This window comes from Haplochromis burtoni, unplaced genomic scaffold (genome assembly GCF_018398535.1).
Source record: "Haplochromis burtoni strain Fernald_Lab_line unplaced genomic scaffold, NCSU_Asbu1 Contig_10, whole genome shotgun sequence".
NCBI lineage: Eukaryota > Metazoa > Chordata > Actinopteri > Cichliformes > Cichlidae > Haplochromis > Haplochromis burtoni.
In genome coordinates this window covers 563,898-582,937 of record NW_024582371.1, presented here as the reverse complement: position 1 = coordinate 582,937, position 19,040 = coordinate 563,898, and the positions used below count along the sequence as shown (strand labels likewise).

General features: G+C 41.0%; 1 protein-coding gene across 8 annotated transcripts in view; it reads left to right on the top strand.

The window, feature by feature from the left end:
• phactr4a (phosphatase and actin regulator 4a) overlaps positions 1-3,824 on the top strand; it is a 34,880-nt gene extending 31,056 nt beyond the window's left edge. For all 8 annotated transcript variants that reach the window (XM_005927976.2, XM_005927977.2, XM_014335386.2 and 5 more), the window contains 4 exons: positions 1,714-1,775; positions 1,886-2,023; positions 2,477-2,553; positions 2,691-3,824. In XM_005927976.2, the coding sequence (XP_005928038.1) occupies positions 1,714-1,775; positions 1,886-2,023; positions 2,477-2,553; positions 2,691-2,706 (293 nt within the window). In that variant the 3' untranslated portion in view covers positions 2,707-3,824. The remainder of the gene's footprint in view (positions 1-1,713; positions 1,776-1,885; positions 2,024-2,476; positions 2,554-2,690) is intronic.
• The last annotated feature ends 15,216 nt before the right edge of the window (positions 3,825-19,040 follow it).

Below are 19,040 nucleotides of genomic sequence, written 5' to 3'. Positions count from 1 at the left end.
TTATCCAATGTTCCTTTAGGCTCTTCAACTCGGCACGTCTGCTTGTTGTCCATATTGATGTTGAGTCTAAATTACTCATTGCCTTCCAGACATGGCAGCAAACACGTGCGATTAATGAGTCACAGCCACTACATTTACTATATCATGTCCATCTGTCTCGTGGTCAGTCACCAGGCAGCTCTGTCAGTGCTGCTGCTCTGCTTTAGTTAAGAGACTGTCGGAGGTATTCAAATTCAGGCCTCACAGCAGACACTGAACTTATTAAGGACCTCGGGTTGCTGCCGCATGTGATGGAAATAAATTAAATCTGATTTGTATTTATGTTTTTCCCCTCTGTTTACTTCACAAAAATAACATTTTTCGTTCAGTTCAGATGAAAATGTAGATGGAGCATTGCTGTCCTGTCTGTTATTAGCCCATCATTCTGTGGTTGATGCCTTCTCCTGTGTAGTTCCTGAATCTCTGGGCTGCAGTACAAATTTGAACAAGCTTACCAAGGGCTGTGTACAAATCCCCACTCTTTGTTTAGAATTTAATACAATCTGTCCTCGTTATCCAGAATCTGTGCAGTGGGAGAGAAATCGCATGCAGTAGTGAAGTAACTGAAACGTGTGCAGTATAGCTGCACAGCACAATTCCAGAAGCTGTACACAGTGTGTTATTCCTTTTAACCATTAACCTGAAATCAAAGTGATGGACTTTCAACTGCTGATGCTGGAAAACCAATGTTCTGTAACCGGCATACATACTGGTATTTGTTGATTTAAAAAAAAAAAAAAAAATTAAAAATAATTTCAGACAAACGAAACAAACTGAGTCCTTAACTACGATAAGATGATACTGCAGTTTAAAATAATCTGCTCTTATTGTCACAAGTTTACAAGTAAATACTTGTTTCCTCTCTGCTCGGATCAGAGGCCTGTACTGTAGAGCAACGTCAGTATTCCTAGGGTATCTTTTTGTTATCTAGATTCACTCACTCTTATGTTAGCGAGCTGCAGCACTCACAGGAGTCCTGTCCTGTGGAAGACGAGCTATAGGATCCGTGAAAGATTGGTCAGATGCTACCATCACCACGGCTTCATGCGAACGTGTAGGGGAAACCCTGGGTTAACTTCATACCTCTGTGTGACTGCTTGTCCTGATTGCCACTGTTAGCTTAAATGAACCCAGAGAGTGGAACAATGCCCGGAGCCTAGTGAACTCAGTACAGGCCCAAACCTGTGGTGGTTGTTCCCAACAGGGATGTTGTAGAGTGAGTGCCCTCCGATGGACAAACTGAGGTCAGCCGCTACCCTCAAGTATTTCAACACTTCTATATTTTTTGCCTGAATTACCAAATATATAACCCAGGTTTCTGAAATAAGAAACCATTGCTTACATGTTAAAACACAAGAACGGAAAGTTCCAAACTATGAGGAGCAGATTATCTGTGGTAGCTCACTGATGCAGCATCACTGTGATGCTGAGTGCGATTCCAGGTTTAATACTTCTCAGAATCTGCAAGGATTCATTCTGCCCCACTGCAGCTCGCTTGTCCTCAGATGACTCTACAGAACTGATGCTCCTCAGCGTGCTAAAAACAATGCAGTGCCTTGTGCAGAGCCAGGCAGTGATTAAAGATTCCAGTGAGGGCAGCGTGCCGACAGCAGCTCAGGTGAAATCTATCTGTAGCGTTTCCCTATCTCATGGAATGTGCTCTCCTCCCCACAGCCAAGAACGAAGTGGACCGACGGCTGGAGAGAAGCGAGATCAAGCGGAGGCTCACCAGAAAGGTTAGGATACAATAAAGTGACTTTAATGACTTTAATGTGAGAGCTTGTTTCTGTTGCTGCTGTTGTTGTGAACAAGAAACTGACAGCAGGCTTGTCCATTCTACCATCAGCTGTCTCAGAGACCCACAGTGGCCGAGCTTCAAGCCAGGAAGATCCTGCGTTTCCATGAGTACGTCGAAAGCACCCACGCTGAGGACTACGATCGCAGAGCAGACAAGCCGTGGACGAAGCTAACACCTGCTGATAAGGTGAGAGACTTCACCTTCTAACGCATCTCTTTATCGTGACAGGCCTCCTGTGGTTTGGAGCTTCTTAGCAGTGGGTAGCTTAAACATTGCAAGTATTTTACCACTCTGAGGATTTGCATTCCAAGCAGATTTGGTATCAAAGAAGGATCCCTGGAATGCAGCACAGGTACTGCATAATGGCCGGGTTTAGACTTACCAGGTGAATTACCGAGCCACGTGAAGCTTGTTAGGGAGAGAGGGGAAACTGGAATATGGCATGATATCAAATACAGATTGAGTTTGTTTGAAAATGTGTGTGTTTGTGTTGTTTGTGGAGCATTAAGAGTTGAGGAATCATCAAAATACATGAAGCTTTGATCCGTTGCTGCCTTTCTTCTCCTGTGCTCTACTGTAAACGGATAAAAGCCGTTCCCACTGAAGCGCTCTCTCTTTCATGTCTCCTCCTCTTCTCAGGCTGCTATCCGCAAGGAGCTCAACGAATTCAAGAGTTCAGAGATGGAGGTCCACGAAGAGAGCAGGATCTATACCCGGTCAGGCTCACATATAGCTCTCATTAAACATTCATCCCAGCTGTTTTTCAGCTTTATTCAGCACATCAATTCTTTATGTGCTATTTTTGAGTGTAGCGTCTAGACTGACCTCTTGACTTTTCCTCTCTTTCCTCCAGGTTTCATCGGCCTTAGTTCTCCGTGACGACCAGTATAGCACTTAAACTGGGGGGAACGAGGCGGTACACTACGAACTGAATATGTGGTCCCCTTTGGTCCATTTTATGTATGTATATCTTTTTTAAAATCCATGCCTGCTAGCCTGCTGAAGATGGCGTCACTAAATGGAACAAGGACTTAAGGAGCCACATCTGTTCATCCACAGTGAGGTCTAAGGCAGATCTGACACTGTGGAATTCAGGAAAGGAGGAGTTTGTCGGTGCATCCATGTTGGAGGCGCACGGTGCCAACACTAAAAAGGGCGAGCGCCACGTGCGAACATCCCCGTTGTATTGGGGACTCAGACACTGACCTTGAAGGGGGTAAATCTCTTCCCGATGCCTTGCCTTCATGAATATATTCTCCCTTTCTTTCAGAACAGAAAGACTGTGCACACAAAGCGGTTCATATTAGCACTGTTGATGGTACCACTAAACTGACTAGTTTAAAAACTGTTTATTTGAGTGTACCCAAAGGTGCCACACAGCACCTGCCTTACTACTGAAATCATCGAAGACCTAAAATAATGAAAGGCTCAGACAAAATGTGAAAGACTTATTTACAACTGAGTCGTCACTTTGTTTGAATCAACAACATATTGATACTTACTGACAGTGACACATAATATCATAACGTGTGCATTTTACTGTACTTTGCTGATCATGTAGTTGATTCTCATGGGACATATCCCTAGATCATTTTTTAATAAGGCACCTTATGTTCCTTAATCAGGTATATCGAAAACTATAAAGTTTTTGAACCTCTAATTAAACTATGTCTATAACTGAATTATTCACAGCATGAAAATGTACATATTTTTATTTTCCTGGCTGTTTTATGGTACTTTGTATATGCCATAGGTGGCTGCTATTGTATAGATCAATTGTGTAGATTTGATTTACTTTGTATTGTAAACTACTGACATGCAACACTGACATGTTTTAATTCTAAAGTATTTCTCAGATATTATCTCCTAGTAGTAATGGTACTTTTTTTTTTTTTTTTTTTTTGATACAGAGACCATTAAACTGTTTTCCAACAACACTGAATAACTGTACAATCCGCTCAGAAAATAAAATGTGATTTGTCATGCAGTCCAGTGAGATTATTTAAGTCTCTTCATGCCTCTGTCTGCTGATGACATGGATGCAAATAAAGCAGAAATGTGTGAATGTGGGGGGGATATAGCCTTTTAAAATGACCAGATGAGGGCAGTGTTATAAAGGTGTGCTATATAAATAAGTCACCACCATCTGAGCCTAAAGACAACAGACAGTTAAGCCATGATTAGAATATTTTCTTCCCTCCATGTAGTGGATCTGTCTTTAGAAAAGTGCAGCTGATGTCTCTTTGACAAAACACAATTATTTGTCTCTCTAACCCGTGATAACACCTGTGATAGCAGTTTGTAGTAAATGGACAGTCACAGTAGCGGCTCTGTTCTACAGTAGAAATACTGAGTGATTGTCAGAGTGAACTGACAGTAAAAATCTCTTGTTTCCAACAAAAACAGCAGTATATCCTACTTAACAGTAAAATGTTTTCATGTACACAGGATACACTGATCAGACATAACATTATGGCAGGGGAAGTGAATTACACTGATTTTCTCTTCATCATGGCACCCGTTAGTGGGTGGGATATATTAGGGAGGAAGTGACGTGCAGGAAACATGAGCGGACGTAAGGATTTTGGCGAGTTTGACATGGGCCAAGTTGTGTGACATCACAGTTTAATGTGTGTGGAGCTGCAGACCTTTCAACACCGAAAGCACCGACATTGGGCATGTTTACACCAGAACTGGACCATGGAGCAATGGAAGAAGGTGTCCTGGTCTGATTAATCATGTTTTCTTGTAAGTGGATGGCCAGGTCCATGTGTATCCCTTATCAATGGAAAACCTGGCACCAGGATACACTATGGGAAGAAGGCAAGCCAACAGTGGCAGTGTGATGCTTTCAGCAATGTCCTGCTTGGGTCCAGCCATCCATGTTGATGTTGCTTTGATATAGGTGATACAGTATTATGAGGTCTTTAAGGTAAGATGAGGGTCTGATTATTCAAGACTTTGTCTGTGAGGAGAATGATTTTAATTTAACAGGGAGCAAATGAAGAGAAGCCAATATGGGAGGAACATGCCCTCTATTTTCAGTCCCTTTCAAAAAGAGAAACATACTTATTCCATATTGAGTTATCTTCTCAGCAGAAGATGATGTGATTGTTGTTATAAGTTAAAAGAAAAAAATCTTTCTTCCAGAAAACCACATTATTGTCACACATTCTTTGATCAAGACTGCACAGAATTGGGATTGAAAGTGCAAAGTCATTTAATGTATACAATATTCAGTATGCCTGAATTTTTAAAGTTGCAGTTAACTGAGTTCTTGATTTGCTGAACTGTCTCTGACAGAAGACTCAGGCCAGACATAACCAATCATTTCAATGTATCTTTCACATACAGCCCTATGAAACCATAGCTATCGCCCCCTGGTGGCCATAGTAAACTGTGTCGTGTTGGTGTTAAGGCATTCAACTTGTATTAGCTGTTGGATACCAGTGCTGCTGCTCTATGATTTGATCACTCAGCACAAAAATGTAATTGTCATTTGCTGATTTGGTATTACGTTGAGTTTGTATTTGCTGTCACTGCCACAGAGAGTGATGCTGTCACTGAGTCTCACACCCTGGCTAGTAGCAATGTCTTGCTTTTGTGAGGGAAGGCTAACCTTTAATCATCAGTAGCTAAAAATCTTCAGGTTCAGTTTACTGTTCCACTCTCAACACTGCCACAGCATTTATTTATTTTTATTCCCAGAGCAACAATTTACAGACAAAAAAGTTCCAGAATGTCATTCTACACCGAGCCGGCAAACAGCACACTGAAAGAGTTAAAGACTAGCTGTTGAGAACATTGTGGAGCATTTATAGGTAAAATTTCTGTGCACATAAGAATTTGATAAAACAAACAGTTTGATCACCTGCAAACTCAAAGCATTCTTTTTTATTTTAGAGGCAGCTGCTTCGATGAACACCGCACAAGATAGAGCTGAAAGTTCTTTATCAGTTAGTAAGTGCCTCTGTGTGCTTTGACACAGATCAGAATATGACATAGCACGGGGACAACGAGTCACCCTGTGGGTTTGATAAGGAGTCTGCAGTCCTTTGCAGGAGGACTTCAATAAATCCTCTAAAGACATTAGCCTTGAGCGTGTGGGTCCTCATCAATAGGCTGTCATCAGTAAATTGCTTAGCTAGTTACCACAACGTCAACCTTTGTGCACACTTTGACGCCATGGCAAATAGAGTGTGCATGCATAGGACTAATTAATCTGCTGACATCTTGGCCAGAGGTCAGAGAAGAACCACAGCAGTATACTGTTGTTGTTGTTTTTTTTTATACAGCCATTATCTGTTTTCTAGCTTCATGGGATGGCAATGACTCGTCTATGAAGCACTGATGTTCCCCAAAGCACATCCAATCTCAAATCTTCACTGTACTCAAAATGAAGGAAAAAGTTATGTCTTTGCTTGAAAATTTTATTCAAAAAACATAAACAACACAGGCTGTTGGTTATAAACAGCTAATGCTACCCAGTCATAATGCCAATGCTGTGGTTGGCTTTGACATGTCATTATCATAATTCAAGCCAATCTTGTCCAGTTGTATGTGGCACTAATATTAATAATAAAGTAATAATAATAGTACAGTCCAATGACACACTATTGGCTGACACAGCATTTTGGTAACCCCGAGCTACAGAAGAGTTATATTTACCATTTAGTAAGTATGAATATTTAATGACATCTATTTTGCTTATCACAGTCTATTATAACTGACTCCACTTTCCCTATAGAAAATAATAAAGTGAGAAAATGGTTTTTATTTATATATTATTTCTTTATTTACATATTTATTTATAAATATACATAATCACTGTAAATGGAGAAAACTGTAGGAAGCAAAAATAATGTATCTTGCAGCTGCTGTATTTCTGAATAAATAACATTACATTTTAAATGAGAAGGTTTGTTTTCAATCTTTATATTATGATGATTATGACAATTCTACCTGAAACTGGTGTAAAGCAATTTCCATATATTAGACTGGATAGCCTTTATTGTCTACCTATCTATGAAGGGAGACAAACTCTGCATTGTTTTTCAGAAAACAGTGAATACATAATTAGCTGGAGTGCTGGCAACTGTTTATTGCTGAGTTGTGATGCGTTCATCTAGACTTGGAGGGAGAATGAGCTGAACCTGTCCTCCTCAGAATCAGAATCAGAATCAGAATGGGGTTTATTGCCAGATGTTGAGGTTTACAACATTAGGAAATTGCTGCGGTGCTTCAGTGCAAACAATAAGAATTAAAGTGCTATGTAGAAAGAAAGATATGTGCATGAGATATACATGAGATATATACATGAGAATAAGACTTATGAGTGCTACGTAGAAAGATATATACATGAGTGCAGGTGGTGATCGGTGCCAAAACATGAAATGATGCAGCGACACAGCGTAGGGTCATGTGTTAGTGGTGGGGACAGTCATGTGGTTATTGTTCATGTGTCCAACAGCAGAGGGGAAGAAACTGTTCTTATGGCGAGAGGTTCTGGTGCGAATGGACCGGAGCCTCCTGCCTGAGGGGAGCAGGTCAAACAGACTGGATGATGCTAAACATGGCTGCTGCAGGGACTATGAAAATTAGATGTCCAGTTTGTCTTCCTGGGGACCAGTCGAGGCACTGAGTTATTTTGGCAAGCAGCAACATTTAGACGAAGGGACAAGTCATAATCTAACCACAGTCCTAGTGCATCAATGTCATCTGGTTGGAATTAGTTTTCAGTACGGGATTTGGGATCTTAAAGATGAAAGAGATTATTTTTCTTTTATGCCCCAGATGGAGGCTTCTAGCTACCAAATTCCAGGTTCTGTCAGCAAAGGGCTCCATCCTGATTACCTTGTGTTGCTGCAGCTGACAAATCATAAAATGAGGACATTGCTCAAATGACAGTAAGGCTGCTGAGAAGCTGATGGGAGGTAATAATTACATTTTATGAAAATTAACAAAGCCTCATGCCACTCTCAGTCACCTCAGCAGAGCTCACAGTGCTCATGGACATGGATCATTGGGAAAATGTGTTCTGTGGTATCATGAGGTGGAACATTGAGGCTGAACAGCAACACATTTCTGTAAAACATGCTCTTGGTGTCTCGCAGGTAGACTATGCAGTTCTGACCAGGATGCACTTTTACAACCTCCAAGGTTGTCTGACCACACTGTTTTCTGATGATGTTCTCAAGTCCACTGCTGATCTGTGCAAAGTGGGAGCAAGAAACTCAACAGATGATTGTTACCACCTTAAACCACCTTAAAAACAACGCAAAGGGGCAAGAGTTGATCAAACCTTTTTCTTGTTTCAAACCCTTGCGTGCCAATGCTGGTGTTATCTGTTTTTTCAAAGGTCAAATTTGTACCTTAGCCAGAAATCTGGACACATGATACCACTGAAGTGCAAACTCACCCATCGGTTGTTAGGAGCAGTGAATGGGGTCGGTTGTAGATAAAAGCAAAGCGCTTACAACCTCTACATTTTTGATTTGTGTTTCTTGACTCACACCTTCCCATTATTTTTGTATCCATAAACTTGATATTTCACCTCTTACATGCTTATAGACAATAAATATTTCCTTCTGTTAAAAGGTGAAATATTTGGAGGTTGACAGGGGATTTATGGTGGAGGGTATAATTTCCCAACTCTCACCAGAGACCCAAGTTTACAGATACACATAAACTGATAATGTATGTTTTTAAATTTATTATCAATACAGAATGTTTTTCCTGGTCAGGTTTAGGCACTAAAAACAATTTGGTCAGAATGAGGAAAAAGTCAGGATTTGCCTTTAAGTGGCTGCTACTTCAGTGGCACGTCCCCACTGTGGAAAACATGTGTGCTGCAGACATGAAATAAACTTCCTAATGACATATATGAGTTCCAGTTTGTGCAGACTCATTTTCGCACACACCCTCATACACCTCCCACTCACTCTATAAACAAAGTTGACCTTGAAGACCACGCTGGATATAAAGCAAAATTTAATTGATTGTTAACACGACCCCACTCTACACCCTACAAAGTTATATCTCGTTGTATTATCAGATGTCAGTCCATTCTGTCTGATAATATTTAGAAAGTACATGGTGAATACAAAAGTACAAAAGGGTGTTAGCGCCACATTAAAGAAAAAAATGCATTACACTTAAAAAAAAAGAAACACAACCCCCCCCCCCCTCCCCCCCCCCCCCCCCCCCCCCCCCCGCACCCCCATAATCACCCCAAGGCCACCAGTTCACAACAAAAGTTACCTCGAGAGGCTTTGTATTATAAAATAAGGAACCTCCAATCATAGAGAGAAAAGCCCAAAAGTCCGATGGTTCCTTGTGAGTGAGAAATTTGCAACGGCAGAAAAGAAGAACTCCCGATCAACAGGAAGACCTTTGTCAGGAAGAGGCTCAGGGAAAGACAGCAGCAGTTGCATTGTTATTCATCAACTCATGTAATTGACTCTTGTTCATTCACGCCACATTGCACTGCGGGAATTAGGCCGATCCTTAGAAATATCCTTTCATAAAAGAGAGGCACATAATCAAATCTGACAGTGCTGAAAGCTTTTTCTTATCTATCCAGCCAGACTGAAACCAAAGTGTATATCACACAAGGTGTTCCAGATCTCTATTGTGAGCCTTCCATTTGCCTGAGCTTTCATCTGGCTGCTGGAAACTTCAGTACATAAGACTGAATGGGAGCCTTTTGGACTGAGAGCCCTTGTGGGAAAAAAGGAAAAAATGAGTGTAACAGAAAGAATGGGAACTGCTCAGAAAAACAGCGAGAGCATAGCACTGGAGTCAGAAAGAGTGAAAATAGTATGAGAAAGTAAGGAAGAAGAAAAATATGGGTTCAAGCTTGTGTGTTTATATAGACCCTTTCCCCATAAGGCCTGACTACTTCTAAGCAAAATGGATTTCCAATGGCAATGTATTAGATATTGCATTAAGCGGGGAACACTCTGTTACCCTGCTGCAAAAACTGAATATATTTTGCAAAGTGCAGGAAGCCTCCTTCACTCCAGCCGTGCTTTTCACAAAGCAGCCTGCTATTTTGTGAGAACTTTTTCATGGCTTTTTTTTCTTGTGTGTTTAACTGCTTACATTTTAGTGTCCTCCTGTCCTTTTTAAAATTCCTGGGGAGCTTCAGGGAGAAAGTGCTCAAACAGACGTGACAATAACTGTGGTGTAATTTGAGGACTGCTGGTCCATGCTGAGCAATCTAGACAAATTAGCAAAGCTTTGTTGAATTCTCTGTCCTCAGGGTCCCCACAGGAAGTAAACACATAATATGCTGAACTCACTTATTGCTGAATCACAGACTATCTTGTGACTGACACGTGGGGTTTCCTTTGCTCGCTGAAATACGACAGCTTTGTGATAAAAAGAAATAGAGCTTTGGCTTGAAGTGAAAACACAAATATTCAAGGTAGCAGTGATGTAAGTGTTTGTGTATTTGTTCCAGACTGCTGGAATTCTCCTGGTTTGCTCTGTGAGTCAAACAATTGCTGGCTGGAATCTATGTCAACATAAATGTCCTAAAATCGAGGGTCTTGAGCTTGAGTGCCATCTAAATTCTTTTAACAGACCACCGTATAACACGATAGCAGAGTTAGCCTGCTATCCTGCTAGACTGGTTTACGCAGATTCAGACTCCCTGAGGGTGGCATGAGGTTCTGATCTCCTTCAGTGGGACCTGTCCTCACAGACCAGTGCCATGCAGCTCAATTTGTAAGAGAGCACTAGAAGTGGCAGAGCAGCCACTAATGCCCAGGTTCACACTGAGCACATCTGACAGATGTGAACCACTCCAGAGATGATGAGGTTATGCTGTCTGCAACATTATCTGTGAAGGGAATGGGGCACCCTGTTGCAGACCTGCCAGTCTGATGGCTTCCCTGTCTCTAGTGTGTGTTTATTTTAAGTACAAGATAAATCAAGCATCATGAAAAATAATGATAGCCACGACACTCACGAAGTCTGGCTCTGACAGCCTGGTCATATACATGCACATGAGCAGCCTGTGTGAAGTCCTTTTGTGGGGTTCTGGCAGTGCTCCTCCTGATCAGCTTTGCACAAAGAAGCAGATACTGGCCCTGCTGCTGGTTAGTTGCCTTTCTATGGCCCCGTCCAGCTACTAATAACCATTCTCAGTACTGGCGGTCTGTAATCTTTAAATTTTATTGTTATGACACTACAATATCTTAATGGGCTGGGACTTAATAATTCAAGGAAAACCTTTTACTCAGAGTATAGCATCAAGTCAATATCTGGAATATTCATTTAGTCAGTTAAGTAGCAGAGGGAGTTCCTAATCTGTATCAGCTTATTCAAAGTAACACCATGTAATTGTTGTTTCATTAGGGTCAGTGTCACTGCTGATAGTATGAGGCGATACCTGGACCCTATGAGAGGGATGGAACATTAATACGTGCTATTGCCAGAAGGTTTACGGTCTGCTGTGTGTTCCAGCATCATCTCAGGAGCATGGAGGAGTTCGCTTGGTACCATACAACATCTGTGATTGTGCACTTTATTCATCTTCATTATTAGTATTTCAGGGAAAATGTTTCTGTTCTTAGTCTGTGCTACTGTAACTGTCTAGCTTTACAGAGAGCAATTTCTCCCTGGACACAGGTGGGTAGCATTCTTAACAAATATGAATATTTCACTGATTTCACAACACGAGTTTGGTTTAGACATTGAAAGTTGCCAGGTGATGTAACCCACTTATTGTCATTATTTCTGTCTCTGTTCTGTAAATTGCAGCTAAAAACATATATCTTCTTCATCTACATCTATTTTCCCTTTATATCACTCACATCTTAAAAGCAGCAAAGCAAATTAACCATGAAGTAATCTTGAATTCACCTGCCAGCTCTCAGCATCCTCACGTAATTTACCTGCAGTGACCAGACGCTAAAAGGATTTGGTAATACTAGGAGATGGCTAGGCTTTCAGTTAGTAAGAACACTATTTATGTGAATGCTTGTTAGTAATACAACATTTTCTTTAGTCAGAGGGAATAAAGCCATCACCTTACACACTGCACTGTCATGTGATATTTCTGGCAACTAATCCAAAATATCAGCATTCCAAAACTAGACATTTTCTATGGACTGGATAGTTCATTGTACCAATGTTTCTGATAATCAAACGGATTTAAATATTACACTAGGATAATGTCACGCTCCTGGGACTGTAGTTTGTTATAATTTTTTAAACCTTTTAGAAACATGTTGACATTCTCAGTTGTAGTTATGTGGGTTTTGTTCACAGTGTATTCTATTCTGCTCTGGGTCTCTGACCCAGTGTTTTGAGTTTGTTTTGGACTCATGATTCTTTCTAATGCATTAAATAGATGTTTAAGTGCTAGCTCTGTATAGTTTAGCTTTCTTTCATGCAATTGAGTATATTTCTAGTTTCTGGCTTTTATTAGTCCTAGTGTTTTGTTATTTGGTCTGTCATGTACCGCTCTGACTGTTTTATCCCTTCAGGTCAACATGTCTGTTTATCCCCAGTCCCAGCCCTGTGAATGTGTAGAATCTTTCCAGCCAATTGCTTCAAAAGGAAGATCACACGAAGCCCTGTTCGACAGTATTTGAAAGTACTGACACCTGCTGGACAATGTACAGCATGCCCTGCTGTGATAATACAGGTGGGCTACATAACAGTTGATATATAAACATATAAACATAATGATGTATCATTTGAAGAATACCCATATGAGGTCCGGTACAGTGGAACCCCGACTTACGAAATTAATTTGTTCCCGAGGGTCTTTCGTAAGTCGAAGCACCCATCACGCCTTTTGAGTGAACGATAGGCTGTAGGCCAAGTGGAACAGCGAAGCACAAGTACGAAAACCAAGGGGGTTGTCACATGATTCGGAAGGCATTGTGGGCATTGTAGGCATTCTGGGCTCAGCCAATCAGAGCCAGGGGATTTCGTTACCCGGGCATTTTGCCGTAACACGGGCAGAAATATTGCCGTTAAGTGAGTTCGTAACTTGAATTTTTCGTTAAATGGGGTATTAGTAAGTCGGGGTACCACTGTATAATATTAATGTATGCACACGCACACACACACACACATCCCTAACTAACAATCCTCTCTGTGATTGATTTAGGACTTATGTTTTTATTGGGCGATAGGGAGCATTTTAACATACTACTTTTTTGCCTTTTTGGTGGCTCTATAATGTGCTAACAATCTCCTTGCAAGCTGGTGATAAACCTTAGAATCACCTGACATCCAGTTCACTCAAAAAACGAATTCCTGCATCTTTTCAACAGCTCAAATACAAAAAACGAGGCAGTCAAATCATTTCAGAGAAAAGTCACATGATACTCTGAAGAACTCTGAACCCATGACACGAGCTTTGTTCGGACACGGACCCTTTACTTGACACGGGCCTCTGGTCTTCAGTGTCAGTTATCACTACTTGCCTGCCGCACAGCAAACTATGACACTATTCCTTGTTTCAGTTATGACGCATCCCCTGTGTTCTGTTCTGTTTTCTCCTTGTCTCATTAATTCGATTCTGTTCACCTGTCTCTTGTTTTTCCATAGTTGCGTCGTCTCGGCTTAATTGCTCCTTGTGTGTATTTAAGCCCTCAGTTTTCCTTAGCTCTGTGTTGTGCTGTTTTTTTCCCCCTGCACCACTGTTTGGATTATTGGACTTCATTGGTCCAGTAATCCAAACTCTGTCTCTGTCTCTGTGTCCACACCAAAAACTAATAACTGGTAGGACCACCATTACAGCCAGCAACAACTGCAATCAAGCATTGGCAATACCTGGAGTCTTTCACATGGATGTGGAGGAATTTTGGCCCTGACTGTATTTTATTTTTTGTAAATGTATGTTTAAGGTCATGCCAAAGAATCTCAGATTTACGTCTGGCCACTCAAAGCCTGCGTTTCATTTTTCTGAGCAATTCAAAGGTGGATTTGCTGGTGTTTTTCACCAGCAAATCCACTGCTGTGTAACCCAAGTCCGCTTGATCTTCAGGGCATACATGATGGCTAGATATTGTCCTCTAGGATTTTCTGGTAGAGAATAAATTCATGGCTTCATCAATTATGGCAAATCATCCACTTCCTAAAGCAGCCCCAGACCATCACACCTGCACTACCATGTTTGATTGTTGGGATGATGATCTTATGAAGAAATGCTCTTAGTTTTACACCAGATGTAACGGTATGCAAACCTTAGTAAGAGTAAAAGAGTAAAAGTAAAAACTTCTGCTTTTGTTTTGTCTGCCTGCAGTATCAAGATATCAAGACGTTTCTGTAGTTGGTACTCTTGGGGGCTGCGGATGACCCAGTTCTCCTGGATCCATCTCTGTCTACCTCTGGCTCCTGGGGTCTTATTGCAGCTTCCCACCCCAATTTTCAGTTACATTTCTTGACAGACACATACATACTCACAGTGGATTCTCTCTCTCTCCCTCTCAGACACACACATACACATGCCTGTCCTGGCCTCAGATATTGTCATACTGTATACTGTAATGTGATAACTGGAATAACACAACATGAAATGAAGAAATAAACTGAAAAGAAACACTTGAACAAGAGGAGCGTATAGAGAATTTATAGAGCTGATCTTGCAAAATGCATTTGGCACAACAAGTTCATTCAGAAAAAAAACAAGATGTTTTTGAGGCAAATAAGAGATGAGAATTTGATCTTTTTTGTTAGCAGTGGTTTTCACCTTGGAACTCTCCTATTGGTTCTATTTAGTCCCAGTTACTTTCCGATTGTTGAATCATGAAAACCAACCTTGACTAAGACAATTCAGGGCTTCAGTTCTTTAGATGTTGTTCTGATTTCTTTGTGACCTCCTGGATGAGTCATAAATACACTCTTGAAGTTGGTAGGCAGACACCTCCTAGGTGGTTCACCACTGTTTTCAAAGTTGTGGCTCTCACCATGGTTTGCTTCAGTAAAGCCTTAGAAGCCTTGGCTTCATAACCCTTTCCAGACTGACATGTCAATGTCAATTTGTTTCTCAGCTGTTACTTTGAAACGTGCCACGATGTGTTGCTTTTTCAGATTTTCTTTTATTCTACTTTACTTTTTAAAACAGGTTCTATTTAAGTGATTCTTAGTAATCAGGCCTGGGTTGAAATATTGAACTCGCCTTTCTTAAAAACGTGGCTTATCACAGTTATCACAGGCTTGGACACAGTGTGCGTTAAAATGAAACCAAGTAAAACAGTTCAAGATTAAAAACTAATTTACCTGTTCATTTGATGCCAGTTCCCTTCTTTCTCTGTATGTCACTACTCGCTGGTACTCACAGACATACACAGAAGATATTCTTCAAATATTCCGGTTTTTCCCACTTGAACTTCAGCTTTGAACAGTTCTGCACTTTGGCTTTCGTGTGAATGATTCACTGTATTTCAGCTTATTCAACAGTTTGTTTTTGTTTTTTACCAAAGATTCAGCAATTATAAAAAGTCAACTCAAACCATTTAGCTACCAGCATTTACACTGTATTTTCTCGAGGAAATGCATTCTGTAGTTTTATATACCAGTTTCATTTACTGTTGTTAATATGTTACCTGTAAGAATGAGTTTTCTTAAAAATAATAACACTAATATGCTATGTTATGTTATGTTAACAACAGTTACTGGACTTGTGGATTTATTTTGAGAACCCTAAGAGAGTCTTATAGACAATAAAAATATTTTTAAAACATAGATGCAGACTCATGCAGAAATATTGATGAGTTTTTTATTTTGATTTTGTAGAGTGAGAACAAACAGATGGGAGTCTCAAAGTCAGTCAGTTTCTCTGGGTCTGACACGACAACACCACAGTTTTTTTGAAGAAGCCCTTTTCTTTATTCTTTATTCTTTCTGATTATATGGCCTTCAGCTGGCTCAGACATGGATGGAGTTTGAGAAGAACATCTGACACTGGCAGGCTTTCAGAAAGAGGTTCTTTAACTGGTGGAACATCAGATACTGGAGGACTTTCAGAAGGAGGATCTTCACTGGGAAGAACATCAAACTTTGGCAGAATTTCCAAAGGATTTTCTTCAACTGACGTAACGGCCATTGGCAGACTCTCAAAAGGAGGTTCTTCGTTGGGAAGAACATCAGACATTGGTGGAGTTTCAAAAGAGGGTGTGAAAATCTTGGTTATGTGGTTCTTTGCTACATCAGCAATTGTAGTGAGCAGCACTGGTGCAAAGTTTGCAATGTTGGTGAGAAGAATTTCTGGTGGATATTTCTCTCTGATCTCCCTCAGGATGGTCTGGACCATGTTATCTTTGATATAGAGGGAGAAGATGGCCACTGCTGTAAGAGCTTTGGTGACACAACCCAAAGTGGCCTTTGTGACACTGGTGGAGAGTATCAGACTCTGGGAAGCCATGTTCAAGAGAGGATGAGGAGGAAGCTCCCAGAAGCCCTGCAGGATGCAGGGAACTACCTCTATCACCACTTCCTGAACGATAAGCAGTTTGGAGCTATGCTCTACCTGCTGCTTCATTTTAAGGATCTGAACATAATTTCTCACTATGCTGAGGAGTTAAGGTGTTCTGTAATAAAGTTAGAAGAATGATATTTTATATATATTTAAAACATCACAGAAATATTGAAACACTGTAGCTGGACTACTCATAAATGTATGCCATGTGTGACCGACTGAAATTTAGGACGTATGGCCTCTGGAAATGCCTACACCTAAGGTTTGGGTTTTTTTCTTAAAAATCCTCCAATTCAAACTCCCAAAGCCTTCAAAAGAAACCAAAACAGAGGTTTTTCTCTCAGCATTTACACTTCATCACTAACATACTCTCAGGTGTGATAGTCTGTAGGTGTCACAGTAAATCACTGCTCTCTGAGTGTCTCTGTGCTCTTCTCCACCAAAAAATCTCTCAGATCTTAAGCAGCGATGTGTGATAGGATTTTGTTTTGTCTAAGGAGCGCCATCATCATTGCAATCTAAAATAAAAGGAGACAATCACCAGCACACTCAGGTCCTCATATATTACCTGATATTTTATGTCAGTTTTTGTTTGGATGGCTCTGGGTCTTACCTGAGCCCTGTAGCCTACAAAATGCCAGCAGATCTTCACAGCTGTGTTGTAAATGGGTGTGTTGACACCTTTTGAAGAAATAAGAAGTTACTCATTGTTACTCGATTTTCAGTTTGTCAGCTTTTAAAATACAACAAATTCTTTAAACTGTTGAAATGCAGTAAAACAAAAATTGTCACATACCCTGATGGGTTTGTAGATTCCTCAATTAAATTGTTGTTGTTGTATCACAGTTGGAAACAAAAAACTGTCAACAACAAAAACAACTCTCAAATGACCTGAAAACAAAGATTTTTCAACATCATGGTTTAGGGGAAGAATACAAAAAGTTATCTCAGAGATTTCAGCTGTCAGTTTCCACTGTGAGGAATATAGTGAGGAAATGGAAGACCACAGGCGCAGTTCTAGTTAAGGCCCGAAGTGTAAGGTCAAGAAAAATCTTAGATAAGCAGAGGAGAAGGATGGTGAGAACAGTCTTATGCTACGTTCACACTGCAGGCGAAACTGCATCAAATCCAACTTTTCTGACCCTATGCGACCCATATCCAATGTAGTGTGTATGACAGTTCGAACAGCACAGATCTGATATTTTCAAATCCGACCTAGCTCACTTTCGTATGTGGTACTGATTTCAATACATATCTGATGTTTTAGCAAGCGACTGCAGTTTGAATGGTCATGTCGCATTAAATCCGTCTTTTATGTCACTGACACAAGGCAGACGCTAATTATCGGCACCAGAGAAGCCAAACGAGAAAGCATGGCGGCGGAAACTGGAGACAGAGCGACTCAATGGACAGAAACTGAGGTTTTGGACTTGATTAGCATATGGGGAGACAATTTTATTCAAGCTAAACTTGAACGGTCGTATCGTAACCGGGTTGTGTTTGAGTGCATTGACAGAGCGCGTTGTGTGTGACGTCTTCTTTTGCGCATGCGAACGCGTTTGCTGTCACATTTTATTTGTAGTGTGAACAAGCAGACAAAAAAAAATCGGCTTTGATCAAAAAATCGAAATTGAGCATTAAGACCTGCAGTGTGAACGTAGCCATAGTCAAGCCACAGACCAGCTCCAAAGACCTGCAACATCATCTTGCTGTAGATGATGTCACTGTGCATCGTTCAACTATTCAGCGCATTTTGCACATGGAAGATGCTGTATGGGACAGTAATGCAGAAGAAGTCTTTTTGTCACAATGGGACTGAACGGACTCACGCGCAGGCTCTAGGTCTTGAAAGCACAAGAGTCTTTATTACAATACACCAGGTGATTATTTACAAAGGTGAGAGAAAAGCCGGGCTCCGGGGGTCCACACACGAACGGGAAAGACGCCGATAGTCACACACACACTCCGTCCACTCCTCACGCTCCTCTTCACACTCCAATCACTCAGGTAACACAGGGGTTGGTCCAGGGAATCTGTACACAGAGACACGAAGGGATTATAAAGGCAAATCGCTGAGAAAACACTCTCGAGGTAACTGAGTTGGGGTTACACTGACGAGGGTCGGCAACAGTCCAGCGACGAGAAACACAGAGCTGCCATCTTATAAAGGAGCTGGAACACCCTTGTGATGAGCCACAGGTGCGTGATCGCGACTAGGTGCGTGGGCCAAGGGCAGGATCCCACAGCTGAGCTCCGCCCAGGCAGAGGGAGGAGGGAAAGAGGGGAAGGGAGAGAGCAGGAACAAAAAAAGAAAATAAAAACATATGTAGCCATACTGAGCCGACCGGGTAGGCACAGGGACCCCGACAGTTTTCTGCGTACTTGCCACAAACAGAGTCGCTTAAGGTATGCTACAGCACATTTGGACAAGCCAGCTTCATTTTGGAATAAGGTGCTGTGGACTGATTAAAACTAAAATTGAATTATTTGGACATAACAAGAGGTGGTATGCATGGCGGAAACAGAACAGCATTCCAAGAGAAACACTGCCTAATTTAGTTTAAGTAACTATTGCACACTTTCTGTAAATCCTAGAAACTTAATTTCACTTCTCAGATATCATGGTGTTCATCTGCTATATGATGAAATGAAATTGCTGATCCAAACAACCAATGATTAATGAAGGAAAATCATGAAAATTATCAGAGGTGCCCACACTTTTGCATACCACTGTAGAGTATTTGGTACTTGTATGCATCA